The 23,433-nt window shown below is 29.9% G+C and overlaps 2 protein-coding genes across 8 annotated transcripts in view; one reads left to right on the top strand and one right to left on the bottom strand.

Moving 5' to 3' along the window:
- Nucleotides 1-5,872, bottom strand: part of LOC129913067 (protein I'm not dead yet-like) — a 45,052-nt gene extending 39,180 nt beyond the window's left edge. Inside the window, exons 1-15 of one of the 4 annotated variants that reach the window (XR_008771973.1) lie at nucleotides 5,749-5,872; nucleotides 5,578-5,692; nucleotides 5,396-5,512; nucleotides 5,183-5,331; nucleotides 5,009-5,123; nucleotides 4,831-4,883; nucleotides 4,639-4,761; nucleotides 4,454-4,579; nucleotides 4,176-4,382; nucleotides 3,541-3,629; nucleotides 3,387-3,470; nucleotides 3,130-3,323; nucleotides 2,930-3,067; nucleotides 2,694-2,865; nucleotides 2,497-2,622 (exon numbers count right to left, since the gene is read on the bottom strand). Coding sequence is in view for 2 of the 4 variants with exons in the window: in XM_055991483.1 (XP_055847458.1) it covers nucleotides 2,713-2,865; nucleotides 2,930-3,067; nucleotides 3,130-3,323; nucleotides 3,387-3,470; nucleotides 3,541-3,629; nucleotides 4,176-4,382; nucleotides 4,454-4,579; nucleotides 4,639-4,761; nucleotides 4,831-4,883; nucleotides 5,009-5,123; nucleotides 5,183-5,331; nucleotides 5,396-5,512; nucleotides 5,578-5,692; nucleotides 5,749-5,753 (1,668 nt within the window). In the remaining 2 variants the exon portion in view is untranslated. The other 3 variants (XR_008771974.1, XM_055991483.1, XM_055991484.1) reach the window with 3 other exon arrangements.
- The window catches only part of LOC129913068 (protein limb expression 1 homolog), a 51,467-nt gene extending 29,885 nt beyond the window's left edge, over nucleotides 1-21,582 (top strand). For all 4 annotated transcript variants that reach the window (XM_055991489.1, XM_055991488.1, XM_055991485.1 and 1 more), the window contains 3 exons: nucleotides 19,470-19,633; nucleotides 19,690-19,880; nucleotides 19,943-21,582. In XM_055991489.1, the coding sequence (XP_055847464.1) occupies nucleotides 19,505-19,633; nucleotides 19,690-19,880; nucleotides 19,943-20,309 (687 nt within the window). In that variant the 5' untranslated portion in view covers nucleotides 19,470-19,504 and the 3' untranslated portion in view covers nucleotides 20,310-21,582. The remainder of the gene's footprint in view (nucleotides 1-19,469; nucleotides 19,634-19,689; nucleotides 19,881-19,942) is intronic.
- The last annotated feature ends 1,851 nt before the right edge of the window (nucleotides 21,583-23,433 follow it).

Raw genomic sequence — 23,433 nt, forward strand, 5'->3', positions numbered from 1 at the left:
GTACGTGTTGCCACTGTGTTCAAAATATTTTGTTTTGTGTCAATTTATGAGAAAATTGCATCTATTGCTCAAACAATGGAAGATTGTCCCTAACTCCAATATATTTTTTTTTTTCATAAATTACCAGGGGTGGAATCGGCTAAAATGATATTTGACTATCATATTTTTTACTATCAAATTTGATAGTCAACTATTTTTTATCTGTGTAAGGTGATCGTCTTTAGATCATTTTTAATTTTGGTTTAGTTGGTATCACTTCGGTTTGACATCTGTCAAACGTCATTAAATTAAAAAAAAAAACAATGCAGAGTTTCAGTTTTTCACTTCCATAGCTACAATAATTGAGAAGACAATTATTAAAAACGTGAGTTAATATTTTTTAAAACGCTTAAAATAATAATTTATAACTTTAATATCTATCCAGCAAACACAACTCGAAAAGGATCGCTTGCAAAGAATCCCACAAAATATTGTGTAAACTTTGAATTCAGAAGGCAGATCCAAAATGTGTATTATACTCATAAAAAGTATCTTATGTTATTCGAAAATTTTGTACGAGTCTATAAAAAGCACTAAATATTATTTCAAATTATTTTTTTTTGTGTACAAAGGTGTGATTGCACATTACTTTGAGTCGGGGATGTAAAATATAATTTAATTTGTTCCTCAAGTCTGACTCTTCTATTTTCTATTTCATATTCAGTTACTTTATTTTAATTTTGTAGTCTTAAAATAATTGCACAGGCACAAAAATATTCATTTTTCCCAAACAAAGTAAAAACACCACGAAAACCATGAAAAAAATATGCTACAAATGTTAAATTGTATCAAATTGACACCTAAATAGGTGTCAGCTGAAAAAGTCAAAAAAATATGATAGTCACTTTTGACTATCATCTTACACAGACGAATTTTCTTGAATTTGACAGTCAACTATCAAAAATCATCTTACACGATTCCACCCCAGGACAATCTTTTGATATTATTGAATTTAAAATATTTAAACAAAAAAATAATTTTTGTTCACAAGAAACTTAAATTTCATTTAAAAACAAACAACACGGCAACATCGGCAATATTTAATGGTTAAAGTACTTTTTACTACCGACGTTACTAAACATTTAGTTAAATATTTGTAATACCTTTAGCGCAAGTAAAATGACAAAAGATTCCCTAGAGGCGAAATTGAATTTTTTTTCAGGATCAAAATCAACTGTAGGTACTTTCTATTTGACCTAACCAAAAATTATTTTTTTTTATCAAAAACGGCTTTAACAATTTTTGGTAAAAAAAATAAGTGCACTGCCAAAGGTATTACAGTGGGCCTACCATGCTGTCATACCTTACCAAGACGCAAAATTTTGGTCTTGGATTGTGATTTTAATATTTTAGGGGAATATTAACTTTTACAGTTTTGCATCTAAAAACATATACCCGTAGTCAGGCAATTTTATTTAAATTTTATTAAGGGATTTTTAGATATCTATTTCCAAAATTGTTTTTTTTTTTTAAGACCAAAAACATCTATGGAACAAAGGCACAAAAGCATTGCATTTTTTAAGTGAATTGACATGAATCCATTTAGGGAGTTTGAAAATTTGTTTCTGAATCTTTTCGGACCATTTTATTTATTTAATTTCGACATTAAGAGAACATTTTTATCAGAATGATTGGATTAAACATCTTAAAACAGAAAGGTGTCGGAAAATTCAAAACAAAAATAGTTAATATCTACTTAAAAATAAAACATAAATAGCAAAATTTTAATTTTAAATTCTCGCAAGAGACAGCTATATTATTTCCTCAAACATGTTTTAACATAGGTAGGTATATAAATATATCTCCGTATCGAAGTGCTTTTTTGTCTTGTAGTAAATGACTCAATTACAATCGCTGAGTAGTCGGTTGATTTGAGATAAAATTCTTGCAATTAGTTTATAAATTTTCCTGGTTTTGATGGAAATTTACAAAAACAAACCCATTGACTTGTTGAATAATCATGTTGGACAAAATTAAAATCTTGAACATGAACAACACATACGTACATTACATATACATAATTGTAACTGTTGCTAAGTATCCACCACAAAGTACGTAGTTTGAAACATATTGTGATATGTATTTAAATTTTGTGAATGACTTAATTTTTATTACTTAATTATAATCTCGAAGTTTTGTCTATAGATTAAAAGTCAGATTCATTAATTAATTTATGAGATCTTGTAAATATTGATGGAAAAATTATCTTCTACAAAAATCTTTAGTTTAAACCTGTATTTAACTTGAAAATTGTTAACGCACAAATTAGGCGTTCAAAAAAGTTAGCACTCAGTACCTAGAGTTGGCAGCTTCAAACGAAATTTATGATTATTTCTACTGACTAATAGATTGTGAAAAACAAGATACCAAGATAATTGGATTTTGATAATTTTTAGTATAGTATAGAAAACAAGCTAGCATGTCTTATGCAGAAATGTTTATTAAATGACTACTTACCATTTAGACAACATTGACTTCCCCGGGGGAATTATAAAGCTTCCAATTCAAGTTCAGCAAGGTTTCACAATGATTGCTACAAGCTCTCCCTTTCCATCAGTTCAAGGCTGGAAATGTAAGACCCCTTTAAAAATAAATATTGCAGTCACATTTTTTGTGCATGTTTTTATCCATAAACTAAAATTAGTAAAACAAACAATTGGAATATATTAACATCTATTCATTATCTTCAACAATTGGAAGAGTTGCATTTCCATCTGCCCATTCAGGATATTTCAGCAAATCAGGATAAATCAATAATGCCCAGCTTTGTGAAAAAATATAAATTGTTATTACTGACGCAATAGATGGTCCGATTCCAGCTAAAACCTACAAAAATCTATATATTAGAAAAGAAAAATTCAAAAAAAAAAGTAATTGTAAAACTTCTTACCATGTCACAGGGCTTAATATTGGCATATGCTGCCATTAATGCATTTGGAGCTGTTGCTGATGGCATTAAAAATGCCATGCTTCCAGCTAAACCAACGGGAAACATAAAGTACAAAGGATGAGCTTTTGACTCTGCAGCCTGTTTTCAATTTAAAAATATCTCTTTTTTTAATATTACTCACAAAAATTCCATATATTTACCAATTGTAAAACTCCTGGTGCGATTACACTAATCACTGCTGCATTAACTGTTAAGTTTGTACATATTTCCATAAATATGATTGCAATTAATAAGCTCAAAGGAGCTGGCAGATGTTTTAAGCATGAAAGTGAGTCTCCAAGAAGTGATTGAAATCCACTGGTTTTGCAGCCTTCAGCAATCGCTCCTCCGCAACCTTTGAAAATATTACTATTTCAGTTTTATTTCAATTTTATACAAAGAATATTACAAATTATACCAATGATAAAAACTAAATTCCAAGGAAGAACTGAATTCACAAATTTCCAATTCAACAATGCAGGTGTTGTTCCAACTGAGCTTACTAAAGGTAAATCGATTTTTTAAGATAAATTTGATGAATAAAAAAAGTTAAAAATGAAATTTTAACTTACCATCCCAACATTTCAGAAATGTTATCTTTGCTGGCAAACTGAATATCAAAAATATGATAATTGTGGTAACAGAGGCGTTTAAAACTTCTCTACAAAAAAAAGAAAGTTTTTATAATGAAAAATATTCAAAAGTAGGTACGAGTTTAAGAATAAAGAGACTAGTATTTTCGGTTACAAAATTAAATTGTTAGTCTTTTAAAAAATTGTATAGGTACCTATAAGCAAATTCAGAAATGTTTCTAAACAAAATTTTGTATGCGAGTAAATAAGAAATGCATATTAATCAATTAAAGCCTAGTACGTTGAAGCATGAATCAAATCCTTCGAGGTCATTTCTCTGTTGTCATTATTATTATCAGGTTTGTACCTCAACTCTTTTGTTTGAAATTAAAATTTCAACTAACACAAATTTCACAAATTCAGAATTCAATATAATACTCTGTTATATCTATTTGTTTTATTTTTACTTGCATTACATGAATGTGCGTTTCATTTCAATGAAATATTGCTCCAAAGTGTCATTTGGAACGAATATCTCAAATATTTGGAACAAATTGGAAAAAAAATTCGAATTTCCTTCGAAATAATACCTCTTATAAATTAATAATCAAATTTTATTCAGAAATGGTACTTACTTTCCGTTTACAAGTTCTCCCCATCCCTCAGAAAATTCAGGTTCCCTGGTAAAAATCATGCATATCATAGCAATGATAAGTGTTGCCGTAATGCACTGGCTCACATTAATGGAACCATTTTCTTCGTACTTATCATTTGCCATTCGTTGCGCAGCTAATTTTTCCTCACTACTAAACCGCAAAGCCATTGCTTCTGGGCTTTTGGATCTTTATGAAAAAATTAGTTTTCAAAACTTATTAAAAATTTAAATAAAAGCTAAGAAGAAAAACATTTATACCGAAACAGTCCCATGTGCGTAAATTCCATAACTAAATACATCAAACCTGTGTAAACAATCATTTGTGGCAAGGCATATGATAAAAAATTCCCAAAGTCAATGTCATCGGGGCTATCAGGGAATTTACTTAAATTGCAAATAGTCAAGTTAAAATACTTTTTATTTGAGTCAATAAAACACCTTACTCTTCATAAACTTCGATGAATTCGAGATTTGCTGGAGTTCCCATTAAATTTGCACTACCGCCCATTGAAGATGCATAAGCAACACTTAAATAAAAACAAATTGCTAATTTGGAAGGTTTTTTTCTAGAAATTAAATTTTGAAAAATTTGTTTTTTAGTCTTTCATAATAAAAAAGTTAAATTAGTAGCATACTCTGTTTTGGGGGTATCTGCGCTATCATCTTCATATAGTTTACACATTCCTTGCTGAAAAAATGAAGATATGTAAGTGATAGTTTAATATATAATGTCAGAACTTTTGTATTTCTTTTATTATGATAAAAGCAATTAAACTAATATCTGGTAGTGAAACTTTTGATTTCCAAACCTACACTTGAAAGTCTATCCAAAATAGCGTTCGTCAAAGGATACATCAAAGCTACACAGGCAGCATTTGGTATAAGCATTGAAAGAAAAGCTGTAACCACAACTAAAAGAAGGTGCAACCTGTAGAATATAGAAAATTTATGAATTTGTTTTTATTTTTTATTTTAAACTATTTATACCTCCTTGGACAAGACCCATAAAACTTAATGATATTAATAGCCAATCGAGTGTGTAGATTTGTAAATTCCATTGTTAAGGCTATCATAATACTTATTATAAACATTACCAAAGTTTCTTTGAAATATAATGAACATGTTTTATCGGAGCTCTAAAAATTAAAAAATAAAACAATATTTTGTCAGCATTTGTAATATTTTTTAAATTTAACCCACTAGTATGTTCATCAATGGAAATGCAACAATTGGGAACATTGCAGTTATTGCAAACGGAAATATTTCTGTCAACCAACAAATAAACATGGAAATTATGACATATAGACAGCGAAATGGCTAAAACAAGAAATAATAGAAATTATTTATTTGTTAAAGAAATACATACATATATTCAAATTTACCAGAGTATCATTGATAAACGTAGCGATTAAAAATATTAAAGGCAAGACAGATATGATGACGCCTCGCCAGTGAACTAGTAAACATTGCCTAATGCCCGGTTTATCATCTTGCGATCTTAAAGAGAAGAATCAATGTAAAGTTATTCAAGCAAATAAAAATGTTAAACTAACTCCATAATTGAAAGCTGAATTTCTATTAAAATTAAAATAAAAGTGAATCCGATTTGACAAGTATTTCGAAGCTTAAGTTTTATCTTCGAAAAAAAAACTTCAGTGAGTCAAATTTATAAAAGTGTTGAATCCATTTTTTTTTAAATATGACACTATGCGTTGCTATTCATTGAAGTTTGGCTTATTCCAGCAAAAAAATGAGATACTTTATATCAAACGATGTTAACAATTCAGACAAGTACCTACAATATACAGGGTGATTCAGGAGTAATGTGCCAAAAAGCTAGAGCGTGTAGGTTAGGTCGAGACAAGAAACAAATCGTATGGGATGGGGGGGGTCTATTCCCCCTCGTTTAACCGGGAGGGACAATTTAAAAAAAAAAAGACTTATTTTAGAAAAAAAATTATTAAAAATCAACGGTTGTACTAACAATAAAGTGCTATACCTTTTTGTAAAGCAAAAACCCTAGTCTCTTACAAATATTGTAAACAAAGCCATTTTATAGCACAGTTTTTGAAAAATTAATGTTTAAAATCAAAATTTTGAAAAAAAAATAAAAAAAAAATTTCAAACATTTTTTTTCAAAACTTTATGTAATTAAGTACTAATTTAGTTTTTAATATTCAATGCTCTTATTTATTTTTGAACAAAAACAGAAAACCAAATTCAAAAATATCTTGCCATTTTCGAGATATTAACAAAAAACCGAAACTACTTTTTTCTAAAAACCCTCTTTATTTTCTGTTTTTACGTGGCTGGACTTGTTGATAAATTAATTTATGAAACACTAACCATTCGCCAATTATTTTTTAAACATTCAGACTTAAATAAGGATACAATAAAATAATACAGTATACAGATATTAACCCTGAATTGATCAACTTTTTTCATTGATAACACCCGTAAACTTACCTGAGAATTTTTCTTACTATATCTGGGGTGCTCGCCGCCCATTGATTCTAGCTTTAAGGCAATATAGTCCGGTCAAATTAGACCAAAATAAGGGGGTGAGGTTACATTAATTCCCACCATGCTAAAAATTAGTAGTATTGTTGGAAACACCATCATAAACTAAATCTAAAAAGTCCTCATCGATCCGTGACCTGGAAAAAATTTTACTTGGGTTCAAAGGTCACAAAAAATGGTTTTTCACGATTTTCAGCAATTTTCACGATTTTCACGATTTTCAAAAAAATTTCAATGCAAGAATTGTAGACCAGGTTATTATATATAAAAAGTGTCATGACACTTTTTTTCCTAAGACCCACTGTTTCTTAGGTAGGTATAACGATTCAAAAAGTTGAAGTTGAGTTGTAATCGTCATAATCAGGCCTATTCTGAATAAAAAAACTCCCAACTGAAAATCTCTTGAAATTTCATTATTTTTTTAGTTTGAATTTTGTTCTTCAATGGTTAAGAATATGGGGAAAGCAAAAAAAAAAATGTATTTTAAATTGCCCCTCCCGGCTAAACGAGGGGGAATAGACCCCCCCCCCTCCCATACGATTTTTTTCTTGTCTGGAACTAACCTACACGCTCTACCTTTTTAGCACATTACTCCTGAATCACCCTGTATATCGTTTATTTGATACCAAAAAATCTAAGGGATTTGCATGTGCTTATTCCGAATCGAAGACAAATTTTCACATTTTTATTTTGAAAAGTAATATTTTATTTATTTTTAAAATTAATATTAAAATATATATTTAAGATCAAACATCAAAACAAAAAGCATTTCATTCAAAATTAGTTTTTGAGACTTTATGTCGAAAAAAGTGATTAGTAAAGCTCAAAAACTAAACGTGATGGAATAATTCTGTAAACAGTTTTGAAAGCAGCACACTCAAGTTAACTTAAATCACCTTATACAGTTCTTGTTCCCGACTTTTTTTTTTTTTGCCAACCAGTGTTATGTTTGATATTCAAAAATAAAAACATATAGGAATATCGGAATTTATATTAACTATGCATAACAATATAAAGGTATTCCTTCTTGGTCTCAATTAAATTAGACTGCGAATTTCTCTAAATCATTAAGATAATATTCTGGAATAAAATAGTAAGGTCGTTAGATATGTTAGATAGCAGATTAGATACTTGTACAATCTACAATTTTTTGCGTAGTTATTTCAAACCTACACAATTAATCCAATTCAGACAAGTAGACTTGTTTTAATCTAATCTGAAATCTTTGTAAAATTAATGAGGTTCCTTAGATCTTTAAAAATTAAGTTGTGCTACAACACTCTATTAGTTGTCTTTTTATTACTTCTATTTATGTAGAAAGAATACAGATGAGTAGGCTGAAATGAAGAAATGTAAAGTGGGAAAAGATTTTATGTATGCCATGCCTCCTCTTTTACATTCAGCGAACAGTTTTTCTTTCCCGATTTTGAATTGTTGTTGGCTAATCAGACAGCATTTTGGTCATGGCAATTTTACAGAGATTTAATCTGATATTTGGCTCAGAGGACATTCTAGACTTAATCGTGATTTATACATATAAACAAAAAAAAAAAAAAAAACGAACACAATTTTTGTCATAATTTTGATTGTTTTGAATTCAGAAAGAACAAGGTTGAAGTAACATAAAGAAAGCAAGTTTAGAGGTTATCAACAAGATTATTTATCTATTAATTTAATTTTTTTTTTCTCTAATTATGTGGCTGATGGGTTTGCCTTCACAAAGAATATCGTCATCATAATGTTAACAACAATTGTATCTTACTAAAATTAATTTCATTTCTTTCTTAATAACCCATCACCATTAATGTCATCTTTTTTGACATCACTATAATTCATACAAAAATGTGAAAAGGGCACAAAATCAAAATATTCACTAAATCAATATTAATAATCTTCTCATATTTCAAAATTTGAATTAATCTACCAATCAATATTAATATTGACCAAATCAAATAAACTTATAATGACATCATTTTAAAAGAAAACAAAAACAAAACAACAAACTTCGATTGGCCCTTTCGAGTATAAGAATATAAATAAAGTTATCATCTTGGATTTGCCCTATCACCTAATATTTTTGTTAATTTTCATACATAAATTCATTATTACCTTTAACCAAATGATTATTATTTAACTAATTAAACAATTTATATTCAAATCTAAACAAATATCGTCCCAAATTGAAATGAAATTCACATTTAAAATGAAATTTCTTAATAGAATTTTATTTAAGAAAAACATCCAGAAGCTGATACCTTCAAAACGCGCATCGTCTTCATCCTACACATTCTCACATTCGACAGCAATATTTTGTTTTATTTTTTTTTTTTTTAGTTCTGCTTAACTTGGTGATAATTTATATTTCCTGTTAACTATATTGGTGTCTTGAAATTGTACACTTGTGTGGTTCGGGTTAAAAGAAATGAAAGATCTTAATTAACTCCACCCACTAAACGGTATCCAATATCATTTATAAAACTATCAGTCATTCTATTTTCCCTTCAATGTTGCATGAATTTTGGAACTCGGAAACCATGTTGCTTCAATGTCAATATAATTATCTCAGTCTAAAAGAAGAGATTACGTAAGCGGAAGTGGTTTTTACTGTTGTTACAAAGAAATATCTTATTTGAATAGTTAATAAAGGTTGCTAACTGAATGCATAAACTAAACCCATAAACTACAACTATAAATATAAGATTGTTATGCCTTCTTGGATTTTTGTCAATAGTGGAGTAACTAATGTCCCTAAGATGGCATTATCTCGGAACTGGTTCAAAGAGATAAAAGAGATACGATTGTTTTTCTTTGTCTGCAGTAAAAATCACGGTTCTAAACGCTCAATTAAGAACCGAAATTTTGCAGAGAAACCCTCAAATTTTCCTCAAATTTGCGTAAAACTGTCATATTTACGAAATCTGAACCCTTGATTGAGGATAACGAAAATAGTGACTTTAGCGCCACCTAGTTCTCAGAATTGTAAAATCTTTATTTTTTGTTTGAATTAAAAATAAAATGCACGACTGGGTCGCACGAACTTGCTCTTAGAGTTAAAGTTGCTTAATTTTTTAAGACTTTTTATATAGAAATTTGGAAAAAAAAAATAAAATTCGTTTTTTAAAAAAATAAAATAAAATCTAAAATTGAATTGTCCTCCAAAACAAGTATGCAGTTTTGTTTGATATATTAACATGCATTTTTAGAAAAAAAAAATTTCAAAATCGTTAGAGCCGTTTTTAAAAAAACTAATTTTTTATAAATAATTTTTTGGAAAAAAAGTTTTAAAATAAAATTGGTATGCCATTTTGTAGAAATCTTTAATCAACATCTAAAAGCAAAATTTCAAAAAAATTCAATGTCCCGTTTTCGAAAATTTGATTTTTCAAAAACAAATTTTCAAAATTTTTTTAAAAATCCAAAAATTATTTTTTTGGAAATTTTATTTTTGGTTTATATTTAAATGATATAAATGCTTCTTCACAAAAAGTTTTGTTGAAATCGAAAAAGTAGTTTCGGAGATAATCGGATTTGAAAAAAAAACCGTTCTATGGCAGGTACCGTTAATAATGATTTTCAAAAAAAAATTTTTTTCATTGAAAGATAGGCCTTAGCTTAAAACTTACATTTGAATTTTTTAAACAAAATCGTTGGAGCCGTTTTTGAGACATTTCAATTTTACTAAAATCGGTATATGACATGTACCGTTTTTTTGGTCCAAAAAAATTAATTCCAAAAACCACTCTGGAGAGTCGCTAAATAACGCTACATACCAAGTTTGACATTAATCGGTCCATCAGTTTAGGCTGTAGCTCCTTATACAGACAGACAGACAGACAGACTGACAGACAGACAGACGGACTTCCGGGACCCACTTTTTTGGCATTCTCTACCATCGTAATGTCATGGAAAAATGTTATCTCAACTTTTTTTTTTGTACGAATGCATAACTTGATAATATAGTACCTATATCGCAAGTAAAAAGGTGGTTATGAGATAAAAAAAAATTTAAGGACCTCGATGGCTAAAATTTTTCAAAATTTCAGGAAAGAAAATAACCCATTGTGTTATTATTTCTAAAGATGTGAGGATGGAATGACGTTTTGGGGAACAATCTTATTATTTTAAGCATAAGAACTAGATTCGCAACTGCCGCGGTATCAGATGTGTCAATAATACGTGGCCTTCGAGACATAGATGTCCCGAGATATAGGGTTATCCTGGATATATACCTATAAATAATCGAAGATATAAAGGTCATTTAGTGTAAACAGAAAAAAAAACCAACGATAACAATACAAAATTTTAGAGACCCACATTTTTATTGTGTAGGCTTCATTTTTGTCCCTATTTTAAATTTAAAAGTCAGTCCCCAAAGCCCCTTAGCATGAACTAATGATTGACAGAGGTTAAGTTACTAAGCAATCTTTTGAATGGACTCCAAGAAATATGAAATCAAAATTCAAAAGGATAAAGTTGAATATTATGTCTTGAAAAATCTGCTAAACTTTTAAAAAGGACTGGACATATTCAAGCGACCGACATCGACAGTGTAATTTAGAAAAAAAAATATCGAACTCATATTTTTGAAAATTGAGTAGGTAGCCCCTAGATAGATATGCTAGAAGATACAATCCAATTGGCACAACCGTTGTTTTTAGCTAAAGAAAACTTACTAACAATCTACTTAGAATTTTTTATATGGAAAAAATGCGAGCATGATTCGATCGAATTCAACCAAAATTGAAAATTGCTTTTCCTTTTGCGAGTTACTTAAATATGGAACAATTTTTTAAAACTTAAAATTCTTTCATCAGGAGCTGCTTAAATCGATATCATGCGAGTAAGAAAAAAAAATACCAAAAACCTTAAAACTTTTAAACCATCATCTTTATTTCTTAAAAGTATGTTTTATTGTTTATTTTGTTTTCCAAAATTTTCTTCAACTGGCAACTATTCGAATGCACTATCTTTTGAAAAAAAAAAAAAACATGCTCACATATCAACGTTTTAGATATACCTACACTCGTATTACAGTTAGGATGCAAATTAAATCTAAAGATCAATTAAAAGTGAAAGAAAAGTTGAAAAGTGCCTTATACCTTAAAGTAGGTTAATTTGTGCGAATGAGTTGTATTTGTAATGTGGCTGATACTATTTTTCTCTTAAACAACGCTCCGCATCATTAGATTGTAGCATTATTTTTTTTTTTTTATTTTCGTGAAAGATGCTTTTAAGAAAACATTTCCTTTTTTGTAATTTGAAACATTTCTGAGATTATCAAATCGTTAAGAAATGAGTAAGTTATTTATCGAAGTAGATTTTGAAATAATCCTTTGTTAAAAACTTGTTGAGCTTAGTTTGCCAATGCGATATGTCATTTCTTTGTACAAAAATCATCTAATCATTGAAGTCTACCACCAGAGCCACAGGACCATTTCAGCATCTGTGGTTTTTAAAATTTATAAGCAAGTAAAGTGTCTTAAAATAAGTTCTTTCTTAATACCTAAAAGATTTTGTTTTGACATCGTAATTACAAGTTTTAAAAAACTGCAAAACAGCTACTATGTACTTTTAAAAAAATTGCACATCTCATACATGGCTATACAAAAATCTTTCCAAAAATACCAATCATTTTATTTTCTAAAACTTTGATTTTTGTATTTCTCAAGCTTCAGAAAACAAACATTAAGACCGTATTCATGTGAATTAGAGTGTTTATATCCTCAACGCCAATAAAACTGGTTCATTAATAGAAATTTGCATGGTTTAACAAATTTAATTCGTTTCACTCAATCTCGAAAATCTTTAGAGAAGCATCGAAGTGGGATTGGCGAGTATTGGAGGTTGGCTATTCATTATAACATTAGATGGGTTTTTCGCTGTGTGTTGTTGTCGTGGTCGTCCAACACTATTTCAAGTTCTAGCTTTACTAGATATGTAGCACAACATTGTATGTGAAGATTGTGTTGTGTATCTTGTGAATTTCATGTTTGAAGTTAATAAATTTAAAATAAAAAAAAGACGCATTTAAAATTCATTACATATGTTATGTATGTATGTTTGTATATGTACGTCCTAGAAGAGGGAACAACAGAGATTAAAGGTATAAAATTTATTGTTTAGCAATTTGACAAATTCTTTAATTTATTACACAAAATAAACATATGTAAGTGTTATGTGCTGGGAATATAATGGCCAGAGATACAATATGGACCTGTTAAGGTGTCAGTAACAATTAAAATTTATGATAACGAATAATGAGTGTTTAACCTACTTTTACCAGCACACATCACTAACCCATTCCTATAGTCAATGGTGATAGGAAGTGACGACTGAAGCCGTGCTGATGAAGTTATGGGTTAAAAATATGATTTAAAGTGTATGTAGAAATTCTAGTGTTTGAGATAATAACAGCCTTGGTTCTTTTTTTTCAGCTCATAAAAATATATTTTTAGTGATGGGAGTTAAAGAGTAACTGGCTGATTATACATTGTAGACATTGGTTTTTATAACTTGAGCAAGTTAAACCAAGAAATTACCTAATTCTGAATCTTTCTATATTTCCATAACTTTGCGTTTTTACAATGGTTGGAATATTTAGATTCACGGTTAAAAATCAGTCGTAGTTTTAAAGACAACCTTTGGAATTAGGCCTTTTTCAATACTAAACAAATTAGTTTTCAATATTTCGATTTCATAACACAGTTTTTAAATAAATGTTTAATTAATTTTAAATATTTTTGTATTTACAACCTTATTTTGAATACAAAAACATTAAAATGTAATCAAAATTAATAAAATAAAATCATTTTTAATTAAAAACTAATTCCTAGGCACCTTAATTACAACTTTATCTTGGTCTTCTTTTCATTTAATACAAGAATATTAAATTTAAATCAAACAGTATTGAAAACGTAAACGAAGAGGGGCACCATTTCAAAAAAGAGATTAAATTTCTTTTGTATGGATTCAAGGTTACCATAACCTGAAAAAAAAACCTTTGGTAATATTATTTTTCTGATGAAAAATATAAAATAAAAAAATCTAATTAAAAGGCGCTTTGTGGTTTTTCGAAGTAAAATATATGAATTTAAAAAAAAAAAATTTTTCTTCACATACCTAGTATGTGAAAAAAAATAATAAATCAATTATTATATCACATAATAGAGGCAACACCATTATTAAATTTATAAAAAATATTCACTTTGAGTACTGTTTTGTTTTATTTTAAGGAAAAAAAATACTTAAAATAACGGACATTCCATTTGCATTTTAGGACATTTTCACGCTTATTATTTAGTTTATCTCGTTGAAGAGGCAATATTTTTTCTTGAAACTTGGTGGGTCTTAAGGGCTCATGATAATAGTCCAAGCGGCGACCGTCGAGTTACTTAGCTCATAAGGTTAGAGGTTAAAATTGGTGTCAAATGAAAGATAAGTTGATACTGAAAATAAAAAAATAGGGTTGCCACTTCTAAAATGGGAACTTCCATGTGGCAACCCTATTTTAAAGGAAAAATTGTCACATAACTAATACATTCATATCTTTGTTATTTGGCCAGATAAATTTTTTTTTTAAATGCCAAACGAAAGTCAAAATATTAAAAAAAAATAATAAAATAATATAAAGAACGTAACCCTACAAATGTGGCAACCCCATTCAAATGAATACAACACTGACAAAAATCTTCTTTAAACAAAACAGTATAACTTTTTATGCACTAGAAAGCTAAACTATACGCCATATTTTAGATAATACTCCCTTCTATCTAAAAAATGTCGGGTGCCACCTCGCAAATGCAGGCAAGTACTCGGCAACCTTATCCAAATGCTAAAAAACGCAAAAATCACTTGTTTTTTGGCCAAAGTGTATAATATTTGATAGAGTTAAAGGCTATAAAATACATCCTGTTTAGCTTAGACTCTCTTCTATCTAAAAAATGTCGGGTGCCACCTCGCAAATGCAGACAAGTACTCGGCAACCCTATCCAAATGCTAAAAAACGCAAAAATCACTTGTTTTTTGGCATTTGGATAGGGTTGCCGAGTACTTGTCTGCATTTGCGAGGTGGCACCCGACATTTTTTAGATAGAAGGGAGTATTATCTAAAATATGGCGTATAGTTTAGCTTTCTAGTGCATAAAAAGTTATACTGTTTTGTTCAAAGAAGATTTTTGTCAGTGTTGTATTCATTTGAATGGGGTTGCCACATTTGTAGGGTTACGTTCTTTATATTATTTTATTATTTTTTTTTAATATTTTGACTTTCGTTTGGCATTTAAAAAAAAATTTTTATCTGGCCAAATAACAAAGATATGAATGTATTAGTTATGTAACAATTTTTCCTTTCAAATAGGGTTGCCACATGGAAGTTCCCATTTTAGAAGTGGCAACCCTATTTTTGTATTTTCAGTATCAACTTATCTTTCATTTGACACCAATTTTAACCTCTAACTTAATGAGCTAAGTAACTCGACGGTCGCCTCTCCGACTATAAAGTTGAAGTTCTATAAGTTTCAAAAAAAAAAAAACTAATTCAAAATAACTAAATTAATAACAGACAAAGACGGTAACGGAGAAGACTTTGTACGCGTCTTTTCCATTACCGCTTTGTCTGTGAATAAGTAATTCGTGAAACTTCTAGAACATCAACTTTATCATGAGCCCTTAAGACCTACCAAGTTTCAAGAAAAAAGATTGCTTCTTCAACGAGAAAAACATCATTAAAAACACTTCGATAAACATGGGGAAAATATAAAATAATACCATTAATTATGAAAAAAAAATTCAAAAACATTGCTAACGTTTGTGCAGTATGCCAATGAAACACTTTCAGAAGACTTCTGCATGCTTTCGGACACTTCTGAACGTCCAATCGGAAACGACATAAGTTCTTAGTGAGTTTGAAGTAATATTTGTAGTTAGGCTTTGCGCCAGCAAAATTGTTGAAATAAAATACCACGATAAATCATAACTTTAGCTAAAAAATACAAAAACTTTTTAAGTTGGGCATTTTATAAAATTTTTCATATAGAATCGTTACTATACATATATACCTAAGATAACACAATCTAGACGCCGAATTCTTATTTCAAATACCAATACAAATATCCATAAACTTTACCATGGCTTTAACTTTCGATTCGTCTTTCGTAACTAAATTTTAGTCATTGGTGCAAAGTAATTAAGGTCCAATCAACCCAATCCAAGTTGTATGCCATCAATTTGCTGTCAAATAATGTCTCCAAACCAAATAACATATTATACAACAAATACTATGACAATTTTGCGTTCAATTAGCTGCCACCTAGCCATAAATAATCAACTTTATTTCGCATAACTGCACTTAAGTCAAGCTCATAAAGTCAACAAATTTACTTCTCCAAAACTGGACCAGAACTTCATGCATTTTAATTGGTTTTCCATACAATTTTTCCACTCATTATTATGCAATTATTTTTGCGTTACATTTTGCAATTTTTATACAACTGTCATATACGAGTTGTATAGAGTTGTACTTTGTATAAAACTTGCTCTCAGATCGAATAGATTTTTCATGCAATTTCCCACTGTGGAGTCGGAGTGGTGTGTCGGTTAAATGTATTCGATACAAGACAAGATACCCATCCATATATGCAACAACAGTAGTTTGGACATCAACACTTTTCATTCTTTATTTCGCTTAGCATTCAAATTAAAGTCAAAAATGTCGCCGTAAATAAAATACATACTGTCCCACCTTCCCCACTTGGAACAGTTTAGGTTGAGATTGCGTGCGTTTTCGAACTCGAAAGTGTCAATGGAATTATTCTTAAATCATATTATGCTTTTCTTCCACCTGATGATGATAATGGTTTGTAGCAAATGACAACAGGAGGCGGTTGGGTACTTTATTACTAAAACAGAATAGATAGCCTCTGGCTTTTAATACTGAACTGTGTGTGTGTGTTAGTTAGCGTGCAAAAAACCATAATTTCATCGTTTGATCGACTTCAATTGATCTTTTGTTGTCCATAAATGAATAGATACAGAGTTGGTCATTTTCATATACGTATATAAGCAGATACGGAGGGTGGGGAAAACCAGGGGAAACTCAATAATCATGATACGAGTCAAGTGAACTCCCCTGAAGCTATTTGTCACTTTGTAGGGAGATTGTTTTTTTTTTGTATTGTTTTTTGTGAACATTATACCAATGGCGATTCCGTTGGTGTAATTTTGTTGATTGCGAATTTCTGGATATGTCGTTCAGAAAAATGATTTATTACAATTTAAAGTAGGGCTGTCCGGCCTTGTTTGTTGGATATCTATACCCTATGTTGCATGTAGATTTGTTTTGAGACGCTTAAGTTTGAAAAGTCGTGTTTTATAGACTTTGATTTGAATGACATTGGCTTTTAAGAATCGAATTACACAATATTAGCTTCAATATGGAAGGTAAAATGTTTCAATTTCTATTTTAAATTTATAAAATCATAAAACTCTAAAGTTCTGAGAGACCTGTACTTCAGACGCTGGCAACTTATTTTTTATATTATTTTCTATTAACTCTCACCACTGATAATAGTGTTTACATTCGGCAGGATCAAAAACGTTAGTAGAAAAAAATTAGTCAAGTTTAAGATATCTTTTTGGTTAGCTTTACATACAAATCTTTCCTTATAAATTTTACCAAACTTAAAAAGTGCAAACATGTTTTCTTTTGTAAAATTCAATTTAAAGTAGAAAAAACTATCGTTTAAGAAAACTATTCGAATAAAAAAACTATCGTTTAAGAAAACTATTCGAATGAAAAAACTATCGTTTAAGAAAACTATTCGAATAAAAAAACTATAGTTTAAAAAAACTATTCGAATAAAAAAACTATCGAATGAAAAAACTATTCGAATGAAAATAGTATCTAACTGAAAGAATGATTTAAAACTATCGAATGAATGAATATTTTACAACTATCGATAGTTTGATAGTTTTTATTCGATAGTTCCCATCACTCTCTCTACCCCAAGACGTATTATGATGAAAATGTATAAGACCACCAGTCAAGCCTATTTTCATTGACAAAATACTATAAGTCTAAACTAAATATATATGCATATATCAAAAAAAAAAAAATTGTTATAGAAAAAAAAAAAGATATGTTATTCAAAACTCAATAACTTCACTTTACTCCTAATTTCTAGAAACTTTTCTATTTTTACACAACGACGAGAGCAACGCGACACGTCACGTTGTATCTACTCCTCATTAATTTCATTTAAATGCCTACACTCTGTTTCAATCTTGTAATCTTCTCAAATGTTGGCCTAAATTAATGTTTATTTATTCAGGAAATAAATAAACAAAATGCATTTGGTGTGATGCTAAAAGCAGCGTAAATTCTAAGCAACAGGATTCGATGTTTTTTTTTTTTTTTTTTTTTGAACAAAAAAAAGGACAAACGATTTCAAATAATATAAACCGCTCATGAACTTCAAATGGCGGACAACTCGAACGATGAAGATAACCAAATTCTGATAGCGATTAAATGTGCGATCGTAAATTAATTTGCGTGCTTGCTGCACGGAAAAACTGTTTTAATTAACACAAACATCTACGAAGAATAAATTAAACAAACAAAAAAAAACAACAAAACAACAACAAAACAAAAACTAAAACTAAAGAAGGATACCTACCTACCTACCTTTTGAATCCAATAAACTATATTTCTGTCTTTAACCAGAGAGCCATGCACATGAATCTGAATCTGAATTGAACTGGACGCTTATGTTCTAATTAAATGGATGCGCGCAAACATCAAGGTACGAATACATATTCACGCCACGGCATCATCGACATAAAGGTTTAAAAACAACGGTCCTAGTGGTGCATAGTGTTAACTGGAAATTGCAGTTTGATTGATAAAATTTAAAGATAAAAGACGATGTTCAGTACACTCTAAGATGGTGGATGTGTGTGGATTTGTATATATCTTAAAAGGAAAAGAAATTCAAACCACGTTGAAACTAAATCACTGCTCAATTTTTTGTACTGAAATCTCTCTGGGTAAATGTTTAAGAAGGCGGTAAAGTCAGACCAATTGCTAGAAAATGAGATAAAAAAAGAATACTTTTATCTGGGTGAAGACGCAAAGTTGATAAGTGCGATTGTTCTTCGTGAATATTAAATTGAAGCTGGAATACCAGAAAGTTGTCAATTAGGACCTCTTTTTTACATTGATTTCACTATGAATGTTTAAAAAAAAAAAAACGTTTTCTTTAAGTCACGTTAAAAAGACAAATTAAGATATACATACATATGCCGGTAATAAGGCCTTCCTAAGGCAGATTTGAAACCTTTTTAAACTTTGGCAGGGTAATAGGCCTTAAGCTATTTAGAGAGCTCAGTCAATAATATTTATTGCAGAATTTATAAAATTGCCTCTTGTTAGCAATTTTATCTTTGTCACATTGCAACTGTTATAAGTCACCTGCTTGTTTTTAATACACTTTTACCTTTGCAAGTTGCCATCATTTAAAATTATGTAGGCCCTATTTACCACCGCACACAAAATTAGTGAGTAATCTTTAACGTTGCAACCATTTTGAATCGTAATTAACTGTGTATCTAAGTATCTATATAGAAGTCTGAACTCAAGCCCTTATGCGATCCTTTTAAATTGCATTACTGTAACCTTACTAAACTGAAAACTTTTAATTATTCCACAAATTAAAATCTTCAGCCTTAGCTAACAAATTTTTAATTTCTCTTATTTCAGTTAACGTGGTGGAAGCTCTTCAAGAGTTCTGGCAAATGAAGCAGGCACGTGGAGCTGATCTTAAAAATGGAGCTCTGGTAATCTATGAATCAGTTCCATCAAATAGTCAGCCATATGTCTGCTATGTAACCCTGCCCGGTGGAAGTTGTTTTGGAAGTTTTCAAGTAACGAAAAAAAAAACTTTGTCTAAAATAACAAAATCTAATTAAAATATTTCCAGAATTGTCCAACTAAAGCTGAAGCCCGTCGAAGTTCAGCGAAAATTGCTCTAATGAATTCGGTATTCAATGAACATCCATCAAGAAGAATAAGCGATGAATTCATTGAAAAAGCTGTACAAGAAGCTAGAGCATCATTTAAAGGTGATGCTCAAGAAGGTGATGGCCCCGATACTGGCATTGGTGCCTTTAGGTAGGTCCAATATTAAAAATAACCAGAAAATGATGATATTTATTTGTATTTATATGTTACAGATTCATGTTAGAGGCCAATAAAGGTCGAACAATGTTAGAATTTCAAGAACTTATGACAGTATTTCAACTATTACATTGGAATGGCTCTCTTAAAGCAATGCGTGAACGTCAATGCTCTCGGCAAGAGGTTGTTGCACATTATTCAAATCGCAGTTTAGACGATGATATGCGTGCCCAAATGGCTTTGGATTGGATTGCTCGTGAACAAGAAAATCCTGGCGTATTAGGTAGGGAGCTGGCACAAGCTGAGAGAGAATTAGAGACTGCACGTTTGGCTGGACGTGAGCTGAGATTTCCAAAGGAAAAGAAGGACATACTTATGTTGGCGCATACTCAATTAGGTGGAGGGAATGCTATGAATAGCTAAAGTTAAAAAAGTTTCAAAAACAAAACAAAATGTAGAAGAGAAAAACACATCAACGGTAACCCTGAATAATGAATTTATTAATTATATAATTTTTTTTACAGCAGTCTTATTGATTTTTAAAGGGTTAATTAATGTGTTTTTTTTTATTTATATATTATTCTTTCATTTACTTTTAAAGTGCCTAGAGACTTTTCCATAAAAAGATGATCTCATTGACAGATATTAACAGGCACGTGAGCCAAATTTTTGAATGTACGAATGGGAAGAAAAGGCTTAAAGATAATAACCTGTTTTCACGAGAGCCAAAAATTTTGCCAAAATATGTCATTTTGATTGTCAAATCGGTAATTATTTAATTTAAAATTCGAACTGACCTTATTTGCGAAATTATATCATTCAGGCTGCAGTAAAAACAGGCTTTTTTGTATTTTTTTTTTTTAATTGTTGACGCTTTTCCGCATTAGTGATAATCAAAGAAATTATGTCACAATAGACATAGGTAATGTCGAAATATCAAATTCCGTTATTTTTTTTCTTCTTTTTCAAAAGTGATTAGATATTCATCCTTTTTCTTACATGGAAGACAATGTCTGAATTTCCGGGTTTTATCTCTATCACAATTCACATACATATTCCATTGATTCAGCTGATTTCTACTGAATTGTCCCAAATTAATTATTTTGAACTTTATTGATAGTTCTTTTATTCTATCGCTGTGTTCTACTATCATTCAATCCCTTAGATAAGTTTTTGTAAGATTCAACAATCTATCAGTTTTTCTGAGCCAAATTATTATTATCTTGTATAATACAAGTTATAGCTGCTTAGAGTTGTTAATTTTTTTTTTTTCAAAATATGTATGTAAAATGATAGCCAAAACAAATTATCACCCCTGTTCTGATTTTCGCTCCGAATTGAATTCGTTACCGAAATTGATTTTCGCAGTGATATAAAAACGGTATACCAAAACCTAAACGAATTGAAAACATCAAAAAAATAAAATTTTAGGACCTCGATAGGCTTAAGAACACCATAGTTCGCAAGAATTAAAAACGAAATGAAATACTGGGAACACTTCTTTTTTAAAAACGCAAGTATTGCTTTCGTAAACTTCGTAAACGAAAATCAGAACAGGGGTTAACATCTTCTCTAACAGAAACTTCGTTTCAAAAAGCCCATTGGCAACTTTTCGTGCATGACAGAAATGTCTCAGATTTGACTTCATAAAGTTGAAAAAAAAAATAAATTAAACAGAAATGATTTTTTAATTATTCAAAGATTTATTGAAATCAATAAATTGTATATTTCAAAGTATAAAACAATTCAAAGTATTGCATTAATTCACAATTGAAGCTGAATTGAATGTTTCGATGACTTTTTGAAATTCTTCATCAGTTTTCGTTAGATCCTCGGTAGTTAATTCCAATCCCTCTTTATCGGTTTCTTTATTAAATAGCTCTTCAACTTCTTTATTTGGATTTTTCTGCTGGACGACAGTTTGAAGCAACATCTCATCTTCCATTGAGTCGGAGGACAGTCCAAAGTGTTTCTTTCTGTAGTTTGCTTGATATCTACGAACTACTTCCGGCACTTCTTCGTTATAATCCGTCCACGAATTAAATTCTTGGGGTATACTCCAATGATTTTGCACTCCGTCATCTGAGTTAAGACTTCTAGTTAAATCGGTTAATGAAACCGATAAATGTGAAATACACATCTCGAGCTGGGATATGCAGGAACAATCGCTTGAACAAGATGAAGAAGACGATGTACATGAACACTCGCTTGCTTCGTAATCGACCGAATTAAGTTCATCATTAGTCGAAGAAATTACTGAATGATTTGAGTGGTCAGTAAAAGTGGCAGTACTTTCCACATAGTCTTGTATATATGATTGTTTCTCCAAATCGGGGAGTAAAAAGTTTTTGACGAACTCCAATGCCATATTAACTTTGTTGTCAAAGAAAAATAATCAATTTTAATATATGTAAATATACAAGTAAATTCGTATCTTTCTTTTTAAATTATTTTAAATTAAACTAACGTTTTAACAATAGGAATTAATAGTCCACACTTGATGCTCGTTACAAACCGAGTGATGATTTGTTGAGTAATCGAAGGATATTTATTGCATTCGAAAAATTATTTACCTGGATTTAAGTGAACCTTTCACAGATCCAGTAGTAATTAGGATGATTTTAAGTAAATGGATTTAAGTGCTGCCAAAAATGGATTATTTCTTATACCTGGATATATTTATTTTGTACAATGGGAATTTGTGATCCATTTTTAGCTTGTGATTACATATTTCGGTCGAAAGCTGAATTTGTTTGCCTCCAGGTACCAGGATCGTATTGAGCTCTTGTGAAATGATAAAATGAACGAATTGCACATACTTAATTTCTGATTATGAAAACTTAAGACACAAAATCTAAGAATAAAACACTTGACTTTTAACTAAGAATTTCCTTCAAATCGAAAAAAAGAAGCAATCAAGGCAGGCAGTTTTGTGTGAAAATTCCTTTTTTACTCGTTTTGAGTATTACATTTTGCGGTGATAATGTGTATCGCAAAAAGAAAAGATTGTTTTTTTTTTCATTTAATTTTAACTTTGAATTTTGGCACCACTTTTTGAGGATTTGATTTAGTTTTATATATTGGGCACGAGTATTTCTAATAATTTAAGCTCCATTTACATTTCTGATGTTTCGATTCGCCTAACTTTAGACATTATTTCCTGCAATTTTAGAATCACTTCATTACCATAAAGCCTTCCCAAGTACACAAGAACCTTTGATGGATGAAATTATTTTGAAAATATTTCGTTTCTATAAATTTTTTCTTTTGATTAGTACATATCAGAATAAAAAAAAGCTACTTTAACAAAAAAAAAAGAGTTATCAAAATATTTGGCGAATATAAAATCGTAAATCTAAGACCTCCCGCACACTTAAGACTTTCTGTCGGCTGATAGTTTTTTTCGGGATGGGATGCTAGTTTGCGCACAGTCAGCCTACTAAAGAGTCGCCTCGGTAAGAAATATTTCAGTTTCAAGGCAATTATTGAGAAGCACAACAAACTTTTTTTTTCTACTGCTAAATTTTATAATCAGCGTTTACTTAAT

The sequence above is a fragment of the Episyrphus balteatus genome, chromosome 3 (genome assembly GCF_945859705.1).
Source record: "Episyrphus balteatus chromosome 3, idEpiBalt1.1, whole genome shotgun sequence".
NCBI classification, from domain to species: Eukaryota; Metazoa; Arthropoda; class Insecta; order Diptera; family Syrphidae; genus Episyrphus; species Episyrphus balteatus.